Source organism: Rhinolophus sinicus, chromosome 4 (genome assembly GCF_057876585.1).
Source record: "Rhinolophus sinicus isolate RSI-liver-muscle chromosome 4, RSI-T2T, whole genome shotgun sequence".
In the NCBI taxonomy this organism is placed as follows: Eukaryota; Metazoa; Chordata; class Mammalia; order Chiroptera; family Rhinolophidae; genus Rhinolophus; species Rhinolophus sinicus.
In genome coordinates, this window is record NC_142504.1 from 13,294,619 (window position 1) to 13,322,224 (window position 27,606).

The 27,606-nt window shown below is 42.6% G+C and overlaps 1 protein-coding gene across 3 annotated transcripts in view; it reads right to left on the reverse strand.

Annotated features, from left to right (window-relative positions):
• The window catches only part of CREB5 (cAMP responsive element binding protein 5), a 379,499-nt gene that overhangs the window by 119,981 nt on the left and 231,912 nt on the right, over positions 1-27,606 (reverse strand). Inside the window, exon 1 of one of the 3 annotated variants that reach the window (XM_019726166.3) lies at positions 7,204-7,352. The exons of the other annotated variants lie outside the window; for them this stretch is intronic. Coding sequence (XP_019581725.1) covers positions 7,204-7,250 — 47 coding nt within the window. The 5' untranslated portion in view covers positions 7,251-7,352. Of the gene's footprint in view, positions 1-7,203; positions 7,353-27,606 lie in introns of those variants that run through there. 3 annotated transcript variants of the gene reach the window in all.

Below are 27,606 nucleotides of genomic sequence, written 5' to 3' on the forward strand. Positions count from 1 at the left end.
GTTACCCCATCTCATTCAAGGCCTGGGACAGCATGCCCCTCCCCCTAACTAGCCACCAGGGAGTTAGAGGCTGCAGGCAGAGAGCGAGCAAGCCGTCTGGTCAGCCTCCCCACCCCTCCCTGTACACCACAGGGTGGAGGTTTTGCACAGCCAGGTGCCTGAATGACTCCCAGCTTCTCCAAGCTGCTTGGTCCTCTGTGCCCCAGCACATCTAAGTCTTTCGTTGCACTTTCCTCACTCCACCATCCCCAGGAGCCAAAGCACAAAATAGGTCTGAGAAGCATAAACTGGAGTAAGAAGGTGGAGTTCCTGGCACTGGGAAGCCCGATAGCCTGGCAGAGCGGAAATGTGCTCCTGACGGCATCAGAGCCCGGTCCTGGCCCTGCCACTCAATAGCTTTGTGATACCGGATAATCTGGCACATCTTTGGGTGGCCTTGATTTCTGAATCTGTAAGATGGATGGGTTGGGCCGAAGGATCTCTAAGGTTCCTGCCTGTCAATACATTTAGAATTACGGGATTATTATTCTACTGCTAAGGAAGTTCTGGGTGGTGAGGGTGAAGCCAAATCAAATGACGTTCCCTGTGACCTGTACACTGGCGCTTCCTCTCTGCCCTGGATGGAAGGAAATGGCAACAAGCAGTCATGGACTGAGCTAGGGCAAGATCTGAATTAAGAAAAATAATCTGGCTAGAGAAGCCCCTGTGGAATCCATATTTGGGTAGATGCTGGTGAGAGCAAAACTAAAGGTAAAATGCAATGCAAAAGTAATTTACATCTGCATTTATACTAAATGGGTTTGTTATAATTGCTGTCATTATGATTAATTCCAGAGGAATTAAAGGGGATCAGCCCTTTATTGCAGAGTGTTGCTGAGCTGACTGAAGTATTAAGATAAATAAGAAGGTCAAGAAGAGGCACATGCAAAAGGAAATTTATTTAAGGCTGTCTAAAAAAGAAACCTACTACTTAAATAAAAGGGTGAGAAAAAAGACATGGGTCTTCTTGGCGCTGAAATAAACTGATTTAAAGTGAGAGATTAAAGCTAATTATCTGACCGATGAAGAGATGGTCATACAGTACAGAGCCAGTGTTATGATTCTATACCCACCTCTCTTTCTCCTCACAGTCTCACCTAAATTCTGTGACTCAGTCTACCTTTCTGGGAAGGAACTGCTAACGGACAGTACTTCTCTCTACATTGTCGATGCCCAACACTTTCCCAAAATGTCACCTGGTCCCATTCATAAATAACTAACATGTACTCAACATTTGCTCTGCTAAGTGCATGATAGTCACCATCTCACAGATTCCATTTCATAGATGAAGTAACTGAGGTTTAGAAACTGTCAACAGATTGTCCAAAATCACACAGCTGGCAAGTGGCAAAGCCAGAGTTTGCACACAGATCAATCTGACTCCACAACAAGTCACACGGCACAATCACATGGGCCATGTTGACTTCGAATACACAGGCTCCACCTTTGTAAAGGAGCTGAGTGAGCTTTACAGACCTTCCTTGAGCAGTGATACGCCCCGCTGAGGGCAAGGGGCAGAGCCAAGTGGGTGACCAAGCCCACAAAGCTACGAGAGGACCAGCTGGCCTCTCTGCCATGTGAGCACATGTGGCCAGCTCAACATGATTATAATTTTTTAAAGATCTTTGGTTTAAAAGGGAAAAAAAAGTTCGCAGGCTCCTAAAACACAGTAACTCACGGTGGGCATTCCAGCTTATACACATAGCCTCTTGGCCCCATTTTCCATCTCCTGTTAAGATGAGTGATTGAGTCTATGCATTAATAGATACCTTGGCATTCGTTTGGAGCCTTATTGTTTTTTCCAGGCTTTGCTTTTTTGGACACCTCCAGTTCTATTTCAGTTGTTCCAGACGGCAAAGAACAAAATGATAAGGTAGAATTCAATTTTTGGTATCATGTGGAGAAAAGGAAGACTGCTGATAGCTAGATGAGCCTTGGCTATTGTGTAACTACTGTCGCACTCTCCACAGCGATCGTGAAGTATTGATGAATTCTTCTTGGGGACCGTGGTGCTTCATCAATCATTAAGTGAGCTCCCCTGCCAGGGTACATACAGGAAGGAAAGATGTATGGGCTTGTTATAAAGTGTCTGTGTACTATGCAGTGGACTTTGGAGTGCTAAGACAAGTCAGTTTCAGTTTTCAAGGATGTAAGGATGCAAGGAACTTGCTGTTGTTGCAACCCCAACTCATGAACTACACACCTCGGAAAGCGCCAACGCTCACCACATGCATTTTCATCAGACTCGCAAAGTCTGTTGAAAAATCACAGACTTACATTTGGACCACAGAAGTTTTACTGGCCTGGCCCACATTGATCAATGCCACGCCTTTTCCTTCCCTTTCTTGGCTATTCCCCACATCCTGGTGCTGTGACGGCTGCCTCAACTCCTCGTTCATACATCCATCTGCAATTCAACGCCATGAGTCCCCTTGGAAGGTCAGAAGCCCAGAACACCAAATGAAAAGAAAGCAGAAAGGAGAAGTCCATCTTTCATCCACTTCTTCTTCTTTTTTGTAAGTGCAATTCCAGATTTGCCCACCCTACTTTCTGTCAGGCACACGACAGGACTTACCCTCAAGTCCACGTGAATTTCCGCCCCTTCATCTGGCCTTCCTGACTAATGCATACTAAGTCAAATCGGAGATGATATTTTTACCCTGCAGCTTGAGACAGCCTAGCGTCCATTTCCAGCTTAGACTCAGGGATCCTAGAATGGAACACTTGATTAAAGCCTCGGGCCCCATCGCTCTTACATAATTCCACCAACTTCACCATCATAACACTTTCCCCCTTGCCACCTTGGAAATCCCTTATTCTTCAATCTCTAAGACATCATTTTTATGACCAGAAAAGATATATGAGAGGCGGTAGAAAGCTTAAAAGGTAGCCTAACCCCACTAAAGACCTGCGTTACATATACATGGGACGGCAAATACAAACTTCTCTTCGTCAAGCCAGGAATGGAATCCAGTTCTCACGACTGAATTCACTCATGTCCATTTCACTTCATTTTCTCATTCACAAAGCCACAGCTGAGCATGAATGGGGACACAGGGTCTTTTTTTCCAACCCGTATTGTTTGCATCTCTCCCTCCACTCAGGTTACTGGAAATTTGGCAGGTTTTATCAGTACTAGTTCTCGCCTCACTTTAATGAGAATGGTATTTTTACTTCTGTTTCTAGTACCTGACGTAATCTCAGACCCTGCTTGATTTTCTGAATTAGAAAAAGGCATAAGAGAAGTGAGGCTAGAGAAGGAAGAAGCTTAAGTGATGCTGGGAACAAGATGCCCTGTGAGAGTCTGAAATCAGTCACTTGCTGCAGAGACTTCCGCCGGGAGGATCCCGTACAGCCATCTTCACAGTGGCAGCAGCTAAGGCTTAGTTCCTGTCATCTCACTGTATGCCACGGGCCTTACCACGTATCTCCACCCCTCACAACTCCACGTGACAGGTTCAGTTGTCCTCATGTCACAAAAAAGATAGGAACTACAGCACAGACAAGTTAAGTGGCTTGCCAAAGTTACAGAACTAGTAAGTGGAAGAGTGATTTGAACCCAAGCCTTTTGATCCCAAAAGCCATGATGCTCTTTTCAGGAGGCCACACACTGCTTATCTGATCAATAGATGCCTCCCTTCCTGGTGTCATCCCCTTTCTTCATGCCATAGGTGTGTCCACAAGGGAAAAAATGTGAGGGCAAGAGGAAGAACGCTGAGTTCAGCACTGGCTTACGGTGAAGCTGAGGCATGGACAGTTGACATTCCGCTGCTCTGTGCCTGGCATACAGAGGGAATAGCTATGTGCCTCTTCTATTGTTCCCTCAAAGCCTTGCCTCCCCCTTCACATACTAACATGTGAGGCATGGCCCCAGGGACCCCTATGGAGAGCAAAGCTGCCACTCAGGTCATGTCCCAAGGGAGTATAAAACATGGACAATGTCATCAAGATTCCCCATGACAAGTACAGACATCAGGCCCCTGATCGTCATGATGGTGCTGGAAAGTCTGTCAGTGATGGTGAACTAGACCTAGTGTGGGCTGAACTTAAGGGGTTAGAGCTTGTGTGAACTATAGCAAGTCTGACCCTCAGGTTTCCTATTGATAAAAACCACACACACACACACACACACACACGTCAGTATAAGTGAAGTGGGGAAGCTGAATAATGGCAGAGGGTTGTACCAACGGCATCTCCTGGTTGTGATACTGGACTATGATTTTGCAACTTGTTACCATTGGGGAAAGTGGGGAAAGGGTACACAGTATCTCTCTGTATCATTTCTTATAACTGCACATAAGTCTACAATTATCTCAATTAAAAATTCAATTTAAAAAACAACAATAAAACAAACAAACAAACAAAAACACTCCAAAGAAAGCAAAACAATCACCGAAGAATGGAGCTAAGGACTCGTATCCCTCTAGTTTACTGTGGGGATGAAGTGGGGTAACTGAAGTCTGACCTGGGATCACGCTCCTTGCTTTGCCTTTCTGTCAGTCACAAGCAGGACATTTCTGATTATGGGTGAGCAAGTCACAGCCAAGTCAACATAAATTGTAATGCTCTAAAAAAAGATATCATGCCCTCTTTATTCCTGAAAAGTCCCAAGCACACACTTGGCACTCATCAAACTTTGCCCAATGACTAATAACCTTCACCACTGATTTCATTTCAGCTCTTGGTAACTCCCCACCACCCCCACCCCCACAGACAGGCAGAGCTGTCATCCTTCCCTACGCACAATGGAGCTGGGTCCACGAATACATACTTTACAATAAGGCTACGACCCTGGAATTTGGCTTAAGAATAGGGATATTGTTTGAGAAAATTATCTTTCTAACGAGCACATATCGTTTTGCCTTTCATGTGCTTTGAAGGTTTTAAAATGTTGCCTTCAATCTCATCTAAAAAGTTAAGTTTACGTGAAATTACAGAAACATATCAAGGAGTCATGCTGTCTTGGGGGGGAATAAATTCATTACAAATACGGTTCTGCATCATAAGCGAATGAAGCATACATGTCTTCTGCATTTTTAGCACAATTTGATGCATCTAAGGGACATGTGGGATGTTTTAGAAAAGTTTCCTGGGTAGGTAAATAAAATGGACCCTTGCCTCTTCTGCCACTCTTTTGACAGACTCACCTACGTAATTATCTCTCACTGGGGACTCCTTGCAGGTAGCATTTGAAAACTAAGAATTTCACCACAAAAGAAGTCTTCAGGTCAAAAAGGAAGCCCCAAAACCAACCTTCAAAACGGGGAAGACATATTCCTTTTCACCCTCCCCATTCATTTCTTTTCATCTTGATTTCAAATGTACTTTTCTCTGAAAAGCTATACCAAATACCTTTTAGCAATACTTTTATAGAACAGGGACAGACACAGAACTCTCAGCTGAAAGGGACTTCCAAGATTATCTCAGACTGGTCCCACATGTGAAGGAGGGGCTTACAGCCCAGCTCACCTGCTCCCTCATTTTAAAATGAAGCCCAGATGGTGTCAGTGACTTGTTCAAGGTCATCAGGATTGGCACTCTTGACCTTCAGCACATCAGGCTGTTTATTCCAAAATTTACCTCTGACTACCCTCCCCCTTCCATCTCTGCCCCAAAAAAGGAGAGAGTGGAGAAGATCCATAAAAAGCCAAGATTAATTACACCCCAATCACGCATTCAATAAGCAGGTGTGTGCCCCATGCTTCAGGATGCATCCAGCTGTATGAAGATCTCGGCTAAGTGAGCCTGAGAAGTTTCAGAGTAGCCAAGAGTCAGGGCTGAGTGGCTGGCTCCTAACTGCAGAGAGCTTCAGTTTAGAACTATCCATAATGTCGCATGGTTTCAGAAAGCAGTCAGCCCTGGCAGTGCATCACAGCACTTAACTATATTTTACAAAACACACAGAAACGTGGTCACAACGTAAAAATCTCTCTGGGTACACTAGATCCTTAAAGCATCAAGAATGTCACTTGCCCCTCTCTCAACTTAGTTTGGGTTAATTCCTTACTCACAAATATGAACGAGCTGTTTCTAAACCAACCAATCAAGAAGTTTTCATCGTCCTCCCTCCCACAACCGCAGCTGATCAATTTAGCATTAATTCAAGAACAGAAAAGGTTTCAAGATAGCACTGGATTAAGTTGATTGTCACGTGAAACAACAGAACATTAAAATTCTCAAGCAAATTGCACATTCGCCGTTCACATGAACTAAAATGATAGGTGAAAGACTTTGCTACTTCTGAGGCTCATATATGCCTTACTTTTCAAAAATCTACATTATATTCTGAGTAATAAACGCAACGGCACAGCCCTTCATCCTCAACATAATACACCAAATAGTTTTCCCGGCACTTGCAATTCACCAGTTACACTCCAAAAGCTACCCCCAACACCCACCGTCACTTCACTTTGACCTTGTATGAAAAGCCAAACGTTTTTTGAGCCACTTAAGAGAGAGAGAGAGAATCCTGGTGGAAAATAATACACAGCTGTGATAATATCATGTTTTTTTTTTAAGTATCATAATATAGTTTTACTTTTAATAATAAAAGATAAAAAAAGGGGTGTCTGTGAATAATTAGAGATTGCAGTCTGAAGCCAGTTACAGTCACTGCAATTGATAATAAACTGAAAACCCCTTGAGAGCAGGTAAATGCTTTGCAACCCTGACCCCCTCGATCTCACATTACTTAACTGCCCTGAGGTTCTTGCATTACATCACCATTCAAGCGATTGGTTCCTGCATTTTAACTCTCTCCCTGTCTCCTCCGATTAGGAGCGACACCGCAGCAAAGAAACTTCGCCCGAGTTTGCTCTTTCTCGCTTCGCTTTTTATTTGTGGCCTTTCTGCTCCTGTCGCTCTGCCTGGCTCTGTTTGTTTTGCCCAACCCGGCCTCGGTTCAACTCATTCAGGTCGCGGTACTAGAACAAAAACTCTTATCAAAGTGAAAAGAAATGCCTCCTCCGGACCAGAGGAGCGGAGGGGCTGGGGAAAGAGGAGAAGGAAGAAGAAGAGAAACAAAGACGGGCAGAAAGGGGAGACGGGGAAGAGAGAGAACAGGAGGAGGAGGATGAAGTCTCAAGAAAAGAAGGCGGTCAGGGCAAAAAAAAAAAAAAAAAAAAGTATAAAATCAGAAAAAAGAAAATAAAATTAAAAACAAACCTCATGGACATCACTGAGGCTGAATTCCCTCCTGAGGTGCAGAACATGAGAGCTCTGGAATGAGTGTGTGTAGAATTTGAGCCAAAGCTTAACTAGCCTGAGTGACTCACATCCTTCCCACTTGATTCCAGGCCAAGCGATGATGTAATGCGCTGGCCCTTCTCTAGCGCCAAGCTCTGGCTCTCTCTCCTCTCGCTTGCTCTCTTTCTCCTGGGCTCGCCCTCCTCCCCCTTCTCCTTTTTAGCTCAATGCTGGTGAAGTCACCATTTAAATCTGGCAGAACTGAAGCAAAAACTTCAATGTAACCAAAACAGCCCCAGGCCGAGTTCCAGACTCCGAGAGCCTTCGCGTTGTGATTGCCCTTAGAAACGTGTAAACAGAGGGGGAAACAGTGCCGCCTTCGGATGGCCCAGCAGCTGCCTCGGACTCTGAGAGGGACCGGCAGTTCTGCTGGCAGGGATCCACTGGTTCCGATAAAATAAAACACAAAAAGGAAAAAAAAAACCACTGGTTAATAAAATAATGCCTGTGTGTTTGGAGAAAGGGAAATAGCAATGGAGACACATGCAGAGATGGGTGAAACTGAACAGGTTGGAAGGACTGAGTATGAATGAAGAACCAAGACAGGGCAGTAGCCCAGGCTGACGTTTCCAACCAGGTGACACGGTTTTCGTGGAGGCCCACGGCCGTTTTTGTGGTTTTTTTTTCCCTGGAGCTGGATGGGATTTTCTGATGCTGAATGCCAACCACCAGGTCTCCAGAGATTTCTCACATCTGACCCCCCTGTCAGCAAGGGCAAACCCACTTCTGGGCCAAACACGCGCCTGCGTCTGGAGCCACCAAGAACTGGGAAATCACAGTTACTTCTCTGTTGGCACATATTGGTCACTCATTTCGGTGAGGAAGGGAAAATGACCCCTGTTGCCAAACACAAACTTTGTCTTTCTGACAAAGTTAGCGCCCCCCACTCGCAGGTGAGTTGTCCACCAAGAGGGAGAATTAGATTATGTTCCCCCAGTAAATGAAGACAGGCTGTCTGTTCCTGCACTTGCTGGGGGGGTGGGGCGGGCTACTGCTGTGTGGCTGTCTGTGAGTTTAAAAGGATGCAGAGAGAACAAACAGTATGTGTGTCTCTTTTTTAATTATAGGGTGAGGCAAAACAACCTGGGGGTGTTGGGTTGGGGGGGGGGTCAAACATTATCCTTCACAAATGACAGTGAAGCCCTTTTAATTGTGGAATTCTACACCCCCCATTTTACACCTCTCTTGCTCAGGATTTTACCTAGAACAGTCCAGACACCTGATTGCTTTGTTAGTATGGCTTTTTTAACTCTATCATCTCTCCGTTTTCTCTTCCCCTCACCCTTCATGCCGCTTTCAAAAAGAAAGAAAAATTTTTAAAAAATGGGAAGTTCACCAGAAATTTTTTTCTTTTCTTTTTTTTTTTTTAACACCGCAAAAGCAGAAGAAAGTCATGGCACTGAGATTCATTTATTTTTAAAAAATAATCATAGCTTTTTGCCACAGTCTATTGCCTCTCCCTTCTTTTATGACCAGTGAATCAAGTAGGTGATACAGACATTTGTCTCTTTGCATCCGAAGTTGTACAAGCTGCTTTCAGAGACGTCTCTTAGCTTATTAAAGATATCTGCTGTTAGGGCACAGGGTTGTTAGTCTGAGTCCCTTGGAATCACAGCTTCAGGGAACATCAACACTCAAGGTGAAGAGTTAAAAAAAAGTAAGGTTTGCCCAACAGTCTCCCTGACCCTGGGAGCTGGGGTGGGGAAGAGCTTTCTCCTCCAGCTGTCTGCCCTGGAGCGTGACATCCCCAATTGACGCTGATGCCACAGTTGCTCCAGTGACACCTTTATCAAGGCAGGCAGCTCTGAATTAGAGGTGATCAGCCGTAATTACAGCTGGCGCCACTGAAGCCCGTGGCCTGACAGCGGCAAATGTGGTTGTTATAAAGTCGGGTCCGCCGTGTCAGTGGCCTGTATAACTCACTTACGTCTGACTCGCCAAGCAGCTATTGATTTTTCTTCTGATGCAGGGAATAAATAAAACAAAACCTTCATGCGCTCCTGCGAGCCTTTCTACTTCAAGGCAGGTTGACAAGATTGTGTATAAGCTACTTTCTCCTTTTTATAAGAGCCACTGACCGTGCTGGTTAATATAAAGCTAAAGACTTTCATTTTCCGTTCTCTACACCCCACAACTTGCCTTGGTTTTCATATTTCAACGTCTTCTTTACGTTATTCTTTTTAGGCATATCACAATGGATATGTGGTGGAGTTTTCCCAACTGACATCGTCCTGTAACCTCAGTGGGAAAATGCTCTCTCTGGGGTTTTTCTTAGACTAGGTCAGAGGGGCTGGATTAAACTGCTTGAGAGTGAGTGGCCCCCTGCTTTTTTGTTTGTTTGTTTTTTATGAAGGAGGTAAAAGAGACCCTGTGCTGTAGATAAAGATTATGGAAAGGTATCTTTCCCGTGCCTCCCTTGGAAAGTCACAGAGGAGATGACAGCTTTGGCCATAGGCAGGCACTGACGGCTCATACACCAGCATCTTTGTTCCTGTCTGGAGGAGGAAGGGCGAGTGTGCCTCTGATCAGGGAGTGATGTGGCCAGTGGGTTTGGTGCTTCTAGAACCCAGCCAGACTCCAAGGCCCTGTATCTGGTGACGGTGCTGTTAAGTCCACAATGTGCCAGGACACATGGACATTCCAATAAAACTTCTTTGGAGAGCTGGTCTGAGTTGGAATCAATTTCAGAGTTCAGAGGGGTCTGAGTGTCTGAGTATTTACATTTGCACTTGCTGGTCTGAACGTGAGTGTGCCCCCCCCCCCCCCCCGCCCCAGCCCCCTGCCATCCCAAATCAGGCATTTTCACTGGCTGCTGGATTTCGCCCCCTTGAAAGAAACTGTGCTTTCCCATTTTCCTTCCTGTGAGCAGCTAATGATAGAGAATATCCTGTTCCCAAAAGGAAATTCCTCTCAGACTCCAGAGCTTCCTTTTTCACCCATTTGGCCCTCTTGTCGCCTCTTCCCCAAAGCCGCCTCCATGTCCTCACTGCTCTTCTGAAGAAGGGGGGGCTTTGCAGATAGGAGTTGTAAGATGCCGTAATTCCAGTGGGAGCCTTCTTAGAAGTAGCCCCCAGCCAACAGGCGAGGCCTCCAGATTAGCTGGCTTGTTCAGGAATGCTTACAACACCCTCCTCAGAGCATGTCATCCTTGGGGAGAGGGTGGTGGGTACCACGCAGCTGTTCCATGTAACTCACATACTCCCAGCTCCTGACGATGTTCGGCTCCAAAGAAGTGGAAACCTCTGAGATTCAAGCCCAGAGTTCAGAACGCGTTTGGATGACCTCCAAAACAACCCACAAGGAAAGGCATAACTTGGACTTCAGGACTGAAGGACGCAACAGCCGATGAAAGTAACCTGTGTGCGCCTGGGTGAATTTCTGAGCTCAAACACGTTATGGAAACACACAGCAAATATAAGAAACGATAACCATCCTTCCTAGAGAAAGCTGTTTGTTGTTTTTTTCTTCTTTAGGGTTTGAATTTATTCTTCTCAAGGAAAAGCATATCATCTTCTTTCAGACATTGTTTTTAAAATTTAACCCATAATTCCCATAGTCCCAGTGGAGTTAGAGGGGCCAGATAATTTCAGAGTTAAATAAGCTGTAATGACTATCACATGGGCCCAGCCATAAACCTAGTATTAAAAATTATTCAGAAAAAAGTGGCATCTCTTCCTTTTTTAATTTACAATAACCAGCCAGGTGGTTTTCTAAGGCCTCCTCTGTAAATTGCTTCCAGCGAACCTTCCGGTCACAGACCACTGCACACCCACGTGCTGTCATTCAGCATTCCCTTCAACTTGGGTGTCCCGTGTTTTCACAGTGGACAGAGGCTGAGGGGCTGCCCGGCTGAACCCGTGCAGCATATATCCTGAACTGTGGGGGATTGGCTGGTTTAGATGGTCGAGCCTGCCAGCGCCAGCTCCCGGCAAGCACTCCCAGAGAGTAAACAAGGACTGCGCAGCTCTTGGTTCTTTCTATCTTGTAGCTTCTACAACTCCTGCATCCCAGCCCTGGCACCAAGTACCCTCAGGCGACTTGCTGGCCTTTCCTGTGTCAAACCTGTTATTAAAGTTCTGAAGTGGCCATGTTGAATGTGACTCAGACAAAGGAATGAATCGCCAGTGATGGAGGCATCAGGAAGCCTTAGGGGTAGGTATTGGCAGGTTAGAAGAGCACTTTGAATAACCCTAAAATAGCATCATTGATTCTGTCTGCTACAGGGTTTTTCCCCCTAACTTCTCCATCTTTAAAATGTGTACGCTATGTATGACTCGAACTTATCACAGTGTGTGAAAGGCAGTTGACATTCCATGACTATTTGCTGAATAGATGAGTAAGTGGATGAAGGAATACACTCCTCACCTCAGGCATTACCTTCTCAATGGATGCCTTGCTGGACCACCAGGCTGAGGTAGAAGTGTCCATGTCTCTGGGCTCCCGAAGCATCCTGAACCAGATTCTATCCCAGCAATAAGCCAATTATGGAAGTACCCATTTCCGTGCCTGTCTTCCTCAGGAGTCATTAGTTTCTTCAGAGCAGAGACTGGGCTTATCAATCTCAGTATCTTTTGTACCCAGCAAGTGCCTGACTCACACACAGTAGGACCTCAAGAAAGGTAGCTGACCCTGGAGTGGTGGCCACATAGGTGGGTCGGTGTTCCCTGAGTATTTTCCCTCTTAAAAGTCCCCTTTCCCTTTGACACGCTTACTCACACTTTTTCTGTGGCTTCCTTAAGATCAGGAGCATCGAGAAAAGCTGGAGTCATAGGACGATCTTAGGAAATCTACTGGCTGGGCTTCTCCATCCCTGCATTGTGCCATTTGTCCTTGAAGGGCTTCTTGTTCCCCCTTTCCTGGATCCAGATGGCAGCGATGCCAGAATGAGCACCCTGCGGTTATCAGGGCAGATAACACTAGACTATTTTTGCCAGTTTCCTACAGGAAGCATCAAGGGAATTGAAACTTGAGGTGAGAGGAACAGACATTCTCCAATTGGTTGAGGTGCTCGTCGCATGCTTGCTGAGCCACCCTAAGGAAAGGGAGACTATGAGCAGAACTTATACACCCCCAAAGCAATGCTGGTGTCAGTTCTAACCAGAAGTCCCTACAACTCAGGGTTGGGACTACAGGAAGAACACAACCAATAATGGTGGAGGACAGCCAGTTCAAACCTTTGTAGGTAGATGTACACCTAGGATCCAAGCCTAATGGTATTGCCAGACTGCACCATGTTCATGTTCTGGTGGTAAGTGGAGCCAGGACATGGCAGAACAGCTGAACAGGACTGGCCGAGGAGCAGTACCACTCGGGAGAGGTAGGTGACTGATGAAGTGAGAGAAAGAGGCCCCTGCTGCAGGCTCTATGGATACCCGTGGTTATAACCCACTGTCCATTTAGACAAAGACTGAGCCAGTTGAGGGTGGAGCAAATGGGATGCTGAGAGAGCAAAATTTAAGGAGGTCCTTACCCTGGGGGGGCATGAAAGTACAAGGCGGCAATTACACAACCCTGACTGTGAGCACCGCGTTAGATGTTGAGCTGTGGGTGTCCCACTTGCTTCCCTTAGTCCAGGCCCTGGACTGGGTGGTGAAGACTTACTACCCTCTGTGTACTCATGAGTAAAATGACATCGGGAGATGCTCTGGGCCTACCTGGCCAGCTGGGGGGAAGGGAGTGATGCCTGCAATGGACTAAACTATTCCACGCAAGTACCACTTTCATCAGTCTTCTTCTCAATTTCATATCCTTTGCTTGCCATTCTATTTTTTTCCTCCTGTATTTGTCACTTGTGTGAAACATCAAGATTATGGCCTTCTCATTCTCTCTGTTAGAATTTGTAAAAATTTGTATTTGTCCATGTTTTGTAGCTATTATAAAAAAATTGTCTTATTGAACATAGATACATATATGTGTATATACATGCATACATATATGTTTACAGTTATACATACACATGAATATACAGAGGGTGCCAAAAAATGTATGCACATCTTAAGAAAGGAAAACTGTATAAAGTTGTAATACTCAATATATACCAATAACAAAAGATGAATACAAGTCACATTTGACTTTTGCAATTACAAGAGGTGCTCAACGTTGTTACCATCGGTGTCCAGACACTTCTGATTACAGCGAACTACTGCTTGAGCAACGCTGACCAAAGTGGCCACTTGTATACTTTTTTGGCTCCCCTGGTATATATGCCTACATATGTCATTTATTGAGCACATATTCTGTGCTGTGCATTGTATTAGGTGTCCCGCAAACATTAATTCCTTTCAATCTTTTCAGTAACACTATGAAATAGACACTTTCATTATCCCCATATTATGGATGAAGAAACTCACTCAGGCGATGTAGCAATCTGCCTAAAGGACCTCGTGGAGCCGAGACTTGCACTAAAAGTTGTCTAACGCCAAAGTCAGGGATGTGACCATGACCCTCACTATTTTGCATCAGTACACTAATGCCTTCCATATTGGCTATTGGTGACCTGGGTTAATCCGTGTGTCCAGACCAAGTAGCGTTCTGGGCCCCAGCAATCAGGATGGGCATTGTGGATCTTAGGAGCTTCATGGATCTGGTGAGAGATTTTCCAGAGGAGGAGGGCTGAGGAGAGGCACAGAAGAACAGACCCTTTTTATGGCATAACACCAAAATATAAGAACTGTAGGTCACCTGTCTCAGGTTATAAGATGGTGTTGCATGCCTCCCACCACTCATCTGGCCTCCAGCACCTCCCCATCACAACCTGAAATATTGTCAGGGGCTGCACTCTGAACCAACACCGACAAGTCCGTCTTGATGGGTCTCCTCATTTCTTGATGGGCCTGCCAGAACCTGGTCATCATTTGCTAAGAAGTCATATCTGGATTGTTACCTCTTTGCATATTAGAAATTCAAACCATTGGGGTGTTTTTTATTTTCCTGAATATTGGCCCCAAATACTTTGTAGTTGTACAAAAAGGCTTTCTGAAAAAGATTACTTACTTGTTTGGATAGTAGCCCTGAAAATATATCTACTGGCTGTTTTCATCGTTAAATATTTTTTAATTAAAAAAAACCACACAACTACAAAAGTAAGAATGAATTTGAAGAGATTTCAAGGGCATTAGAAATAAAAAGGAAGGCTTACATTCAGGAATCATATTTGTGGTTTCTTTTCTTTTCACAGAGAGTCCAGCTGTAGGCTCTGTGTGTGTTTAAAACTGATCTCCCCTTCCTCTGAGCAGAAAAATTCACCAGCACTGATTTATTCAGAGGGTTCTGCAAGGAGAATGAGCCCTCCAACACTTCTGCCTAGAGGGGATGAGAGGAATTTTTTTTTTAACCCCCAAACATGAAGCTCTTGGGCCTTCCAAATGAAATTATCTATGTTTTTATGAACAGAGCCCCTGAGTTAAAAAGTTGGTTTTGATAAGGAAGAATAAATGAAAGAGAAAACTGCTGACATAATATTTTGGTTTCCAAACCCACTTCCACATTCTACTGTCCGTCTCAGGCCCGTACATGACTGTGATATCTGTATTTACACCAGAATCCCCGATAGAAAGGTGCAGTTAATCCTGCCTTCTGCTGGAAGTCAGCTTTAAACGTTAAGAAAACGATCACAGCGACACTTTCATATGTACTGGCATATGTTTCTAATTTCCAGAAGTGGAGTAGTGTATGATTTATAAATAACTTAGTCTTGTCCTGTTTATTCTAGGAGAGGGAATATAGATGCTATGATGGCCCAGGGGTGTTTGGGTTTGGAAGTAAAAGATTCTAAATTTCTCATTCTTCATCAACTTTAGAATCCCTCTGATATCAGTAGAAATAGGAAGGAAAGTGAGAGTCGAGCACCACCTGAGCCCACCTGAGTGTCCAATTCCTTTCTTTTAGCACTCACCCAAACTAGAAAGCGTGCTTTTCAACTGGTGTGGGAACATACCTTTCTCAAACAACAATTTTATTGAACTGTGAACCCTCCTTTTAACCATGGACCCCAGGTGAAAAGTCCTCAAGAAACACAAACATGCTTTCTTTTTCTTTTTTTTTTTTTTTGGTATTAAGCTTCAAGTTATGGTCTTTGACAGGTAAATAAAAGCAGACACATATGGATGCATCTCAGTGCCTTGAAGGCTGACCCCTGGCCCGGCACTACAACCAGCAGACACAAGCTTTTTTTCTAGCTCACTGGTTCTCAGACTGGGTGTACCTAAGAATCTTCGGAGAATAGATTAAAATACAAATCTCCAGGTACTGCCACAAAGTTTGTAACTGTCAAGATGGACCCTAAGTAAATGTATTTAAGCAAAACTCCCTAGAAATTTTGAAGCTAGTGAGCCACAGGCTACACTTCAAGAAAGACTGAATTCCAGCTGGTCATCCTGTGGTCACAGAAACATAAAAATAAAATAAAAAATTAAATAATAAAAAAGAAAACAAATATAAATATAAGTGCATTTTCCCTGCTGTTCAGGCTCTAATGGAGCTGTGACTTTCTTTTACCTCGTATTTTTTAAGGTAAAAAGTATAGCCATCTGCCCTAAAATGATCAAACCTTTAAAAATCAGCTATAGTGGCTCTTCCAAAGCAGGATGTCTACAATGGATGGAAATAAAACATACGTGTTCGCAGTAACATAACACCATCTAAACAGACTATGGAATTATGGTCCAGGACCCCTGATAAGATTAGGGTTTCCTGATCTGTGGCTGGTTCAGCAAAGCATTCCTCTCTTATATTTACTATCAATGCTTCCAGATGTTTACTTTGCAATATTCCCAGTCTCTTAATGTGACAATCACAGGGAGGGAGCTTCCGGAAGGGGAAAGAAATATTAGTGGTGACTGAAGAGTGTATTGCATGACACCAGCCCACCACACTTTTGGCATAACTTGGTTATCTACTAGAACTTTAATTGAACATCAAACAGTGGTCTTGGTTCTGCATAGTGTAGAACGCTACAGAATTCTACACAGGGCCCCCTTCTCCAGTGTTCTTTATCCATCACTTCCTCCAAAAGACATTATAAAAGTTTTTCAGAAGCCTTTTATTTTTTAACATTGTAAAGTGCCATAAGTACTTGAGAGGAGAAAGTGGCAGTCCATCCACAGACCCAAAAACAAGAGTGACCGATGACGAGGAATGAGGCTCATGACCTGTGAGTCATCAAAGACGGCATCTACTGCTGAATGGGAATTGAGTGTCTGAATTACAATGATAGTGCTTGTATCATTTCTGTTTGACCAACTCTCTGTCATATTAATGCTGTCTTAGTATCAGTGAAACAGCGCTTGAAGCAGACACCGCGTGCACACCCAAGGAACAGACAATAGGGAAAGCCTTGGGAAGTGCCGAATGTCTGGGAAAACAATGCTGCAACAAGAGGTGGTAATGTTCTAAGAGATAAAGGGCAGCAAACATGAAAAATAACGATGGACATGACAAGAGCAAAGAGGCCTCTTAAGCCTTTCTTTGGTCACTTTTGACCCTACTGGCCAGGGTCAACACACCCCTTTCATTCTGACACCTGCTGAGACTATTTACATTTAATTTACTCAGAGGAGCTCTGGGTTGGCAGAAGAGGAAAGCTTCCAAGATTTGGAGAATGAAGAAATATTGACCATTATTAATGACCAGTCTTTGAATGAGTTTTGGGGTAGGAATCCCCTTTAGAGTTCCGGTTGCTTTCAGAAATAAATAATCTATAATTGCCAGCAAACTGTCTTTTCCATTTGGTGAAAACATGTCCTTCTTCTTGGCTTCTCATAGGCGAACCCAGAGTCCTTCTTGTCTCAAATCTGAGATGTCATCGTGTGCACATGTGCACTTTCTCCCGAACTGAATAGTATCGGTGATGCACAGGGTAGCACAACTTTGCAAGGTTAGATGTGTTTGAGGATAGAAAGCCCCATAACTCAGTCTGGTGCAGCTCCGTTTTAATTTGCCAAAGTTTCTGTTATTTTAACAAAGGGTATTTGATGTTACATGATTATCTCTTGGCCTGGCCAAACCTCAGCAAAACTGAGATCCTTTTGTTTTTCTTTCATCTCCCCTTTCAATATCTCTCTCTACATTTCCTGACCCCCTTTTGTTCTTAACTGGTTTCAAGTCATCTTGCAAAAGATTTCAGCTAATAAAGGCACATTTGCTTCACTGTGAATGCTGAGAACTCAAGGAAATGCAAAGTTATAAGGTCTTATGGTGACACCAGGACAGGAGGGGGGAGGGAAGGAGTTTTGTATAAGGTGGCTGCTGAATCTTTGGCTCTAGGTTTCAGAGAAACAGCACCAAACAAAATAAACAAGATCTGAGACCTCAGGAAGCCATGATGCTAATGGGTGGAAAGACATGATAAACAAGTAAACAAGCAAATAAATAATCGTAGAGAGTGAGAACTGCTACAAAGAAAATAAAACGCTGTGTTGAGATAGAAGGTTGGGTATGGTGAAGTCTTTTAGATAAGGTGTTCGGGGAAATCCTCTCCACAGAGATGACATTTTACCTGAGAACTGAATAATGATACAGAGGCCTACGTGTAGGCAAAAGGTGTGCGGAGGGAACAACCTGGATAAAAACCCTAAGGCAGGAAAGGACTTAGTGTGTTCCTTGCAGGGAAAGAAGGTCATGGACAGAAAGAGAAAGAGGGGAAAGAGATAACCTGGGAGAAGTCGGTAGGGGTCTTACAGGTCACAACAAAGGCAGAGAGAAGCTACTGGAAAATCGAAAGAAGGGACTGACGTAATCCAACTTTTATTTTAGAGAAATTGCGTTAACTGCTATATGGAAAATGGATAGTCAGAGAGTAAGAATTCAAGTTTGAGATTTTGCAGTAGTCTGGATGAGTGGTGACAGAGGCTTGCACCAGGCTGGTAACAGCAAACGTGGGTGAGACGAGGGCAGAGGCGGAATAGATAGAGGTAAAGCCAGCAGAGCTACTTGAGCAAGGAACAGGAGCAAGGAAGAGGAAGAATCGAAGAGGACCGCTCGTTTTGACCAGATCCAGGGGGTAAAGGCTGCAACTATGAACCGCGATGAGGAAGACTGGTATTGTGATGAAGGAGACGGGCAATGCCGATGACTTGGGGAGGTTTAAGAATTTTGCTTTGCACAAGTTCACTTTGAGATGCCCCGTCACATACAGATGGGGAATCTGGAAGGGAGCAGGGTAGGAGCTCAGTGGGGGTGGTCAGAGTTGAAGACATCCCTAGGGAATCAATTTTGATTGTCTTTAAAGCCACAGACTGAGGGGGCCTCAGAACTGAGTCATGCAGGACGCTCCTACAGTAAGAGGTGGGAGAAAAACCAGGAAGGAGGCAGAGGAGAGTCCTGGAAGTCAGCGTAAGTACAATTGTCACTTTAGATGGCCAGGGAGCACAGATTTGTTAAAAAATCACCTGTTCAGTCGTTCCTGTGTTCTGCCCAGGAAAAGATTAAAGGGCGAGAGTCAGCTACATGAAAGCATGGACCCTCCTTCATCCTACCACCTTCCTGCAGACATGCCATCCCTTTTCCCCAGGGATGTAAATGTGCAGAAAGAAATTATGGTAATGCAGAAAGTTTGAGGATTTTATTTGCAAGCAGCAAAAGATACGGAGCTTTAAAAAAGTTCTACCTCGGGCCAAAAAGTTTTAGATACCCTTTGCCTGGTCACCTGTCCCTTTTACAATTGTTCTTCATGAGGAAGTTAAAATATGGCTCTAACACCCCGATAAATATATAGTTTTTATTAGCAAAAGATACACTTCCTGTCAAGAAGGACTTCTGCTTTATTCATTACCATTTTGGGGACTTAGCAGAAATGATAAACTTGAAATTTTCCATGGGAATTAGATGGAGACCTTCATTTGTCTCAAAGGCTAGGAAGCATAATTAAAAAGAAAACCCTAAATCATGTTTTTAAACAGTAAACTTGACTCATGTATGTGATTTTAACAGTGCGAGGACGTTTTCCATTTTGAGATGGTCTCAGGATGTTTTGGGAATGTGGGCTGCTCAACAGGTTGTATGTAAGTGCTGCTTTCCAGCAGATGTTTTCTAGAGGAAAAAGGTACCCTGGGAAAGGTATTAAAATGGGAAGGTCCTTCTGGAATGCATGATGCTATCCATTATATTAGATGTGAGGGGCCCTGAATTTAAAAAAAAAAAAGAAAGAAAAAAGGAAACTTGAGAAATTCACCATTCCAAATTTCAAAAAGACAAATGATAACACATTTTAGAATTTGAAAGCTAAATTGTGGATGTTTTTATAAAAATCCTTATATTGTTTTAGGTAAATCCAAATTTTTCTAAACAGTAGTGGTGTTGGGTCTAAATAAATCTGTCCCCTCCCCTGAAGGTTTATACTGACTTAGAAAGGGCCAACAGAAGGAAGGTATGGGGCGGGTAGGTGTTGGGGTGCAGGAAGCCAAGGTAATCCATGAAGCCAAGAGCTATAATCATTATTTTAAATTTGGGAGAACACACAGAAAAAGATCCTAAAATTTTCAAAGGACTTGTTAACACAACCTCATAGAGGGGAAGACCATGCAGATTCTAAAGCCCAACTTTCCTGGTTTTGCAGGTTAGAAAGTTGATGTACCAAAAAGTTGTCATATGCTTAAAATTACCCCAGATCCCCTCGTGTCTATTTCAGAGATCTTTCTTTTACACTCTGGGGAGGCCTGGTTCTTCTGGATTGTGGGGAGAGGCTCATTCAGTGATTTTCCCAAATTCCTTCTTGGCTTTGGGCCCTTGGGAGTGGAGGCTGTGCCCTGAACAAGATGGCAGCCGACGGGCAATGGAAATGGACCATGGAACAACAGCTGGGGTCCAGGACATTTCCCCTTAACTGAGTCAAGCCAGCCAGTCTCTGTCAATCAGAATCTATCAGAGCATATTTCAGAGTACATTATGAAATGTCCTGATGTTTTTGTAACAAATAAATGCATTATGAGCAGGATACTTCCTGCAGTTCTCCACAACATCCTGGATCTGTTCTTAGAAGTGGATAAAAAGCAGTAGGGACTTTGGCCCCAATAATGCCAATTCATATGTGACACAGACCAATCTATTACCTTAATCCTCCTGGAACTTTTCCCAAGGAGAAAGCTGAGGTCAGAAAGGTGTAATGACTTGGTCAAGCGCACAAAGTTATTAAGGAGATTCCAGGTCTTCTGACATCTTAGTCCAGTGTTTTCTCCATAATATAATTTTTCTTTTTGTCTGGTCTCCCGGATGTGTGTTGTGTTATTTTGGAAAGTGATTTTTGTGTTTGGTTGGCGGGAGTTGTTGAAACTCCTCCCCACCCCCAATTTTCTATGTTTATTTGTTTGCTTCATTGTAGTAAAATATACATAAAATTTACCATATTAACCTTTTTTAAGTGTACAGCCAGTGGTATGAAGTACATGGTTGAACTTTTGAGGTAGGAAAGAATAGGAAATGTAATAAGAATTATTATAAAAATAAAAGCTAATTAGTAAGTCCTTACTAAATTCCAAACAATGTGCTAAGAGCTAATCTGCAATATCGCACTAAATTCTAAAAGCAAATCTGGCTGCAATTCTTATCCTTTTACATATGAGGAAACAAAAGTTCAGAGAGTTAAGTAACTTGCCCAAGGTCACACAGCTGGCACCCCCCCCCCCCCCCAAAGTCATGTCACAAACCCTGGCAGTTAATTGATCCACACCTTGTTGCTTTTTTTCCTCTGGGGCTGCTATTAAACGAAACAAAGAAGAACCGAAAGGCTCAATTCTTCTTTCTTGGTTTCTCTGTCTGGTTCAAACCCTCACATGTTAATTGGCAACTGAGCAACCTAAGTGCTACCAGAATATGAGGAAAAATACTTGAGAAAGGGAAAAAGGCCAAAAGCCTCTTGCTTCTCCCTTGACAATCTGAAAAATTAGGATCACTCTTCTAGTGGAAGCTAGCAACATCTAAGACTGGCCCAGGGTACCCAAATTATGCTTATGCTAAAGTCAACTGTAAGAGAATCTCAGTTTTTTTGAGAAGAGATCATGGAGAGCAGGAAACATATTTCTAAATAGGAAGTGTCTGAATTCGTTTCGCAATAAATGTCACTAAGTAACTCAAGCAATCTAGCACACACTTTTGGACAACAGATTGTTGTAGGAAATGTAACGGTAAGTTCATCAACAAAGCAGGCTGCCATAGACTGGCAGAAAGAATATATGCACACTGTAAAAATTTCAGTTGTTATGACTTGTATTGCTCTGTATTCCCAGGCTTTTTAGATGGCACATGGGAGATATGCAGAATTAAAAACAAACGTTGGACAGTTAGCTCACATAAGCTATGCATTTCCTCATGTCCTACTCTTTGTATATAAGTATTCATGGACGAAACACGTTTATATTATTTTTGGATAAAATGTCAGCTTTTCTTAGCCTGCACTGATGACTATTTAAGATATTTCCAATGACAGAAACACAGTCGCCCCTAGAATCCCAAACTCAGGTACACGGTTAATGGAGAGATACACTTAAAATCACCTATTAAAAGCAGAGAACTCAAATAAGCACTTTTCAAATTTTGCGCCAACCGTTCTTAAAAATGTCTTACTTTTTATCTCATGCCACAGGGAACATTCAGAATGACATCAAGATGGAAGGGGATAGCAGGAGAACTGGAACAGAAAGCAAGAAAAGAAGTCCCAGGGAGCTGGGCTCCACATTGTTCCTCAGGCATGGGTCCCAGAGCAGCCCTCAGCTTCCAGCTGAGAGATACATCCTTATGTGGCCAGCACAGGAAGAAGCAGACCGTAGGAGCAGGTGAAATTACCGGAAGAAAGATTCTTGACACAGGAAACAGACTTCCAGAACTTACAGCAAAACAACAGTTTTACTTCTGTTCTAGTAGCTTGGCTTGTAGCCACAGCCAAACCGTCCCCAAATGCCCCTGAGGTAAAAGGCTCTGTGTTGGAGGCAAATTCCCATTGTGGTGTTTTGCTGTTGTTTCTTTTTATTTTGAAATGATTTCTGATTTTCAGAAGCGTTGCAAAGACAGTACAGAGCCTTCCCGTACACCCCTCCTTGAGATCCCCCTGCTGTTCATATCTTATTTAACCCCGGTGCATTTATCAAAACTAAGAGACTGACACTGGTGTAATCTTATTAACTAAACTATAGACTTCATCTATTTTTTCACTAATTTCTTTTCCAGGATACCACCCTGATGGAGCTTTCATAATTTGACTCCCTTGCTCACAAAACAAGCTCTCAATAGCTAATCAAAGTAAATGTTCTTGAGCTATTTTGTTGTATCGTGCATTTTTAGAATTACCTACCTCTATTCACCAACCTGTACCCTATAAGGTTTGGCTAGCGCCTAACTGGACGTGTTTGCTTTCCCTCAATATATCCTGACCTTTCCTACATTTCCAACTTTGCTCACATTTTCCCTCTACTTGTAGTATCTTCCAGGAGTCATACTTCTATTCATTCTTTACGGCTCAAATCAACTGCTTTCTACTCCTAGTTCCTCAAATCAGACGTGGTCTTTCTTGCCTAAGAATCGCAGGTACACAGTATCGGTGCATGTCTTATGTTACACACCGGGAAGGGTGCCACCAAATGGACGTCAGAGCAGGGCAGGGTGGAAGGGCAAAGCGTGGGCAGCTGCAGGTCAGTAAGAAAAAAAGGCAAAAGGCCCCTTACCCCTGAAAATGGGAGGTCACGGGAGTCCCTGGATGTAGATATTGCAGTGAATCTGAACAGAAACTTCACACTCTCACCCACTGGTGAAACCCAATGCCTTAGAATGCTTGAGATATAACAATATAATTTGATTCTGATATAGACTGAAATCCTATCATAAGAATAATATAAAGAGAGTGGGTTATTTCCTACCTATAACATTTCATTACTTTAACTGGGAAGCCTGTTTTCACCCAAAATGTTTAGAGGAAAATCTCTTTGTAAACTTTTTTGTTTTGATATTTGTATTTTGTCCTCCTTTCCTTTTCCTTACTATGTTAAAGATTGTAACAAGTAATTTTTTCTTTTATTGGCAGACTTTAGGGGAAAACATATATAATATATATATATAATAGTGAAAACATATATATCACTGACTATAGCAATTGTTTTGTACTTTTATAATTATATGTTCATATTTGCATAATTACAATAGAATTTTGTATAGTTATTGATGTATAATAGATAGGATTACTAAAAAAGAAATAAAATTTGACATCCAAAGATGTTTTCAAAATCCAGACAATGGAAGAGAATGTATGATGTGACCCCCTCATACAGGAATGTAGAACACTGATTTTCTTTTTCTGCAAATGAAAAGACGTGATATGCTTTTAATTAGTTTTCTTATAGATCTTTCAGCATTAAGTTAGCAAAGAAATTTAATAAAAATTGAACAGTAAAAAGTGAGATCATGCATTGGACCTAGGAAGGGAAACTTCGTGAATTTTCTTTACATATCCTCACAATAAATTCTGAAACAAGTAGAGTTTAACAGAGATTAAAATGTGGAAAAACAACAAAACAAAACAACAACAAAAAAAATGATAAAACCTGACTATAAAAGCAATTTTTGAAAAACTTTGATTTTTGTATAGGACTGCAATACTGAAGGCTGGGAAAATGATGCAAGAAGGCGTATGATTAACACTGTGACTAAAAGACAGACATGCAGTTTTTAAACCTTTAATTATCTTATACACGGTAACTGTTTTTCCTTTTAAAGGCAAAGCAAAAGTTTAGAAAAATCTGTTAATGACAATTGAATATTTACCACTTGTAGTTTTTTTCAAAGTCTAACACATCCCTCAAATAAAAACATAAATGTGGACTAATTTCAAGTCCATTGAAGAGATATTTGTTTTTGTTTCCTGGCTTTGTCATTTTAGGGAGATAGGCTGGATGTAACTTCAAAAATAATTGTATGGAAAAATGTTTATTTTATTTGCAAACTTAGAAATATTTTGCAAGTTTACAAATAAACAGAACAATTTTTGGTCTTCTGTAACCCTGAGAAGGGTTTTTTGTTAACTGTTTCATCTTTTCTCTTTTCTTTATTTTTTTACATCATCCAATGGGATTTACTTAGAAAATGATTCCAATCCCAAAGAAAATATTTAGGCAGATTTATTCATATCCTTGGTTTAATATGAATAGAAGCAGCCTAGGCATATTTCATGGAAGAAAGGAAATATGTCCATGGTTCCTCTTGCATATTAAAAAGTGCTTTTTATTCCAGAAACCTCAAAACATTCTATATCTTTAATAATGTAAACAGTCTCACAACAGCAGCTTTCAGAAAGGGGCACGGTAGCATTTTCATTGCTAACCACAAAACAAGATGGCAGTTTCAAGCAATTAGAAAGGCAGGTACGTTTTTGTTGACAAGAACACACACTGAGACGAGCCCCCTTGATGTGCTGGTTGGCATTGCATTGCTCACCCTAGGACTGAAAGGGTCCACCCAGTGACAACGTGCATCTGAGAACTTTGGGTGGGGCTGTGCAACTCTTCCAGATTTGTTTAGAGTGGGTTATTCAGGGGCAAGCCAGAACATTCCACAGCACCCCAAGAGCATCAATCTTTGTTTCACTCTCCACCAAAGCAGATCCCCAACTCTCGTTGCTGATGACCTTATCCAAGCAAAATGTGTGACAGCCACGCCCCAGTACAGTCACATCATTTGGGGCATCGTTGTGAGTTTCTTGAAATGTGACTTGGCCTACATTGGATCCCTTCTCTCTGCTTCTGCTTCTCCCTTCCTTTTCCTCTTCCCTCTTGGGTCTGCTCCCCACCCTGACTTTTATTTTAAATTTAAAAAAATTGTTTTAAAGCAAATAGGCTTTGGACTGATTCTCAAAAAACCTGCACCTGCATATATAAAGGATCCGTTAACACCAGGAAAAGAAAGTGATTTGGGACTGACTCAAGGCAGGGAACTACCCAGTGAATCATAGCTGACACCTCCAGGGTTTCTTTGGAGGTCTCCCATAAGAACCCCGACCTAGCCCAGCCCTGTGCAGCTTATGAGAATTTAGCTGAAGGTGGTATGGCCGCCAGCCATATTACTCATTGGGGATATTGAGTCATATACATTTATAAGGGGTGGGCACAGAATATGAAATATCCCTAAGGTGTTTCGTAGCTTGAATGATGCTCTGAACCAGAGTAATGGAGCTCAATTTCTGAGTACAACATAAAAGTTTCATCTTCGCAACATGCGTTTCTTGTTTATTACCTAAAGTTTTGGCAATGGCCCCGTGTGACAACATTCACACATTTCCAAATAAGAATGTTGACTATTTTTTTGAGAGATGGAATAAAAAATAAAGTAAAAAGTAGGTTTCCTTAGACAGTTTAGACCATTTGATCCATCATGGGCGGAATAGCCTTTATACGGGATTTTGTGTATGTTTAAGGTGTAAGAAACACTCTTTGTTCTTCCTTGTACTTTAGACTTGCCTCTTAATTTTATTTGGGTAAATTAACCTCAGAAGTCAGATCATGCCCATAGTAATGTGCGTGAGACACTCCCAGACATTTCTGTCTTACTTTCCATTCAGGCTGAACACAATCTTTGAAAACGTCTTTGCAAGAAGAATAAATCTATTTATCTCAACCACTAATTGTTGAGACATTGGTTCAAGCCATTCCCCCTCCACCCCAGATCCTTCCCAAATTTCTCTTTCTTACCAAAAGAAAAAAAAATGGATAGAGCTTGCTTGTCTGTCCCCCCCCCCCCCCCGCCTTTATAAAGTTCCTAAATACATGCTTTTAAGTTTCATTTAAACTGGGGCATTTGGTAAGTTGATAGTTATAGCATGCTTACAGCTGTGGGAAAACTGACATAAAAAATAACCAGCTCAGAAAAATGGCCCATGCACAACATCTTTGAGTTTTTATGTTTTATTAGCAATTTGGACTCATTACTGTTTGGGGGAGGAAGGAAGGGAGGTAGATGTTTCTGCAAGTTGTTTCTTTAATGTATTAAGCAGAGTTTTCCAATCAGGTTTAATACGACTCTGCCCAGTCCTTTTAGCTGGGCTCCAGGAGATCCAGGAAATGTTGACCAGTGGCCCCGATTCTCCTCCATGCCACGAACCCCCTCCCAATATCGCCTCACTTCTCCCCCATGTGCCTTCACTGAGATTCATTATCCAGCAGTAGAGGTCAAGCTGAGTATTTCATGAAGCTTCCGTAGAAAAATGAGATAACCTATCTCAACCCAACATGCTCTCTGATCTTTCCCAGCTTTTGTCTTCTTAGTCTTTTGGACAAAGGCATGATTACCACTTGCAGTTACTACAGTGTCACTGTAGTTTTGAAATATGACAGCCAGAAAGAGCTGGATAATATTTAATAGCCTGAGATCACAGACTTCCCTGACATAATACTTAGCCAGGACTGTCTTTCTTTCAGAATTCTCATTATTTGTATATGTTCTATGACTTCTGGAGAGAATACACTACTCTAAAACTCTCTGTTTCTTTCCTTTTTGCTCTTCCATGGTATTAATCACCTCCACCCTCACCCCACCCACCTTAAAGGGCCATCCATTTTGTTATGGAAAAACATGAATGTAGACTAAAACAGTTCTGTTCCTAATCTTTTACGCCGCTTGGTGAATCTTTGGAATACAAACACAAACTGCATGCTGAAATAGCTTTCTGTGGCAAGCCTCAAGAAAATCACCAATTATCACATTTGAGAAAATGTTAAACACACAGGCATCATGTTTTCCAACTCAGTCGCTGGTCTTTCCCTATGAACACAGGAATGAAGATGATGGAAAAATGGCAGGCATGAGAGGCATCAGAAGAATAAAACAGGAAAATTCATTTATTAAGATCTCATCCTTAGAGGAAGGAAGGAAGGAGGGAAGGAGGGAAGGAAGGAAAGAATCAGAGGGAGAACAGAAGGAAGAGAAAAAAAACTGGTAGTAGTTTTCATCTTTCCATAGACAAAAAACTATTTTTAAAGTCTTATAAGGAATTAAAACTGGAAAAGATGTGGAAATTGAACTATCACATCATACTTGAAGGGCTGAATTAGCTCAGTGCTCCTTGATTTGCCACACAGCTGGGAGACAAGACTGTTAATTCCACTTCTATCAACTAGATGACTGTTTCAGTTTGTTTTTCATGACTAGGTTGATAGCTCTCGGAAAAAAACAGATATTAGAAGCTAAGTAAGCAGAAAAGTACTGTGTGATGGGTTTCCATGACAGTACAGCTCTTAATTCGGGTCCTAGGACCAGCATCGTCAATGTCACCTGGGAACTTGTTAGAAATGCAAATTCTTGGGTCCCACTCCAGACCTGCAAATCAGAATACCTGAGGGTGGGGCCCAGGAA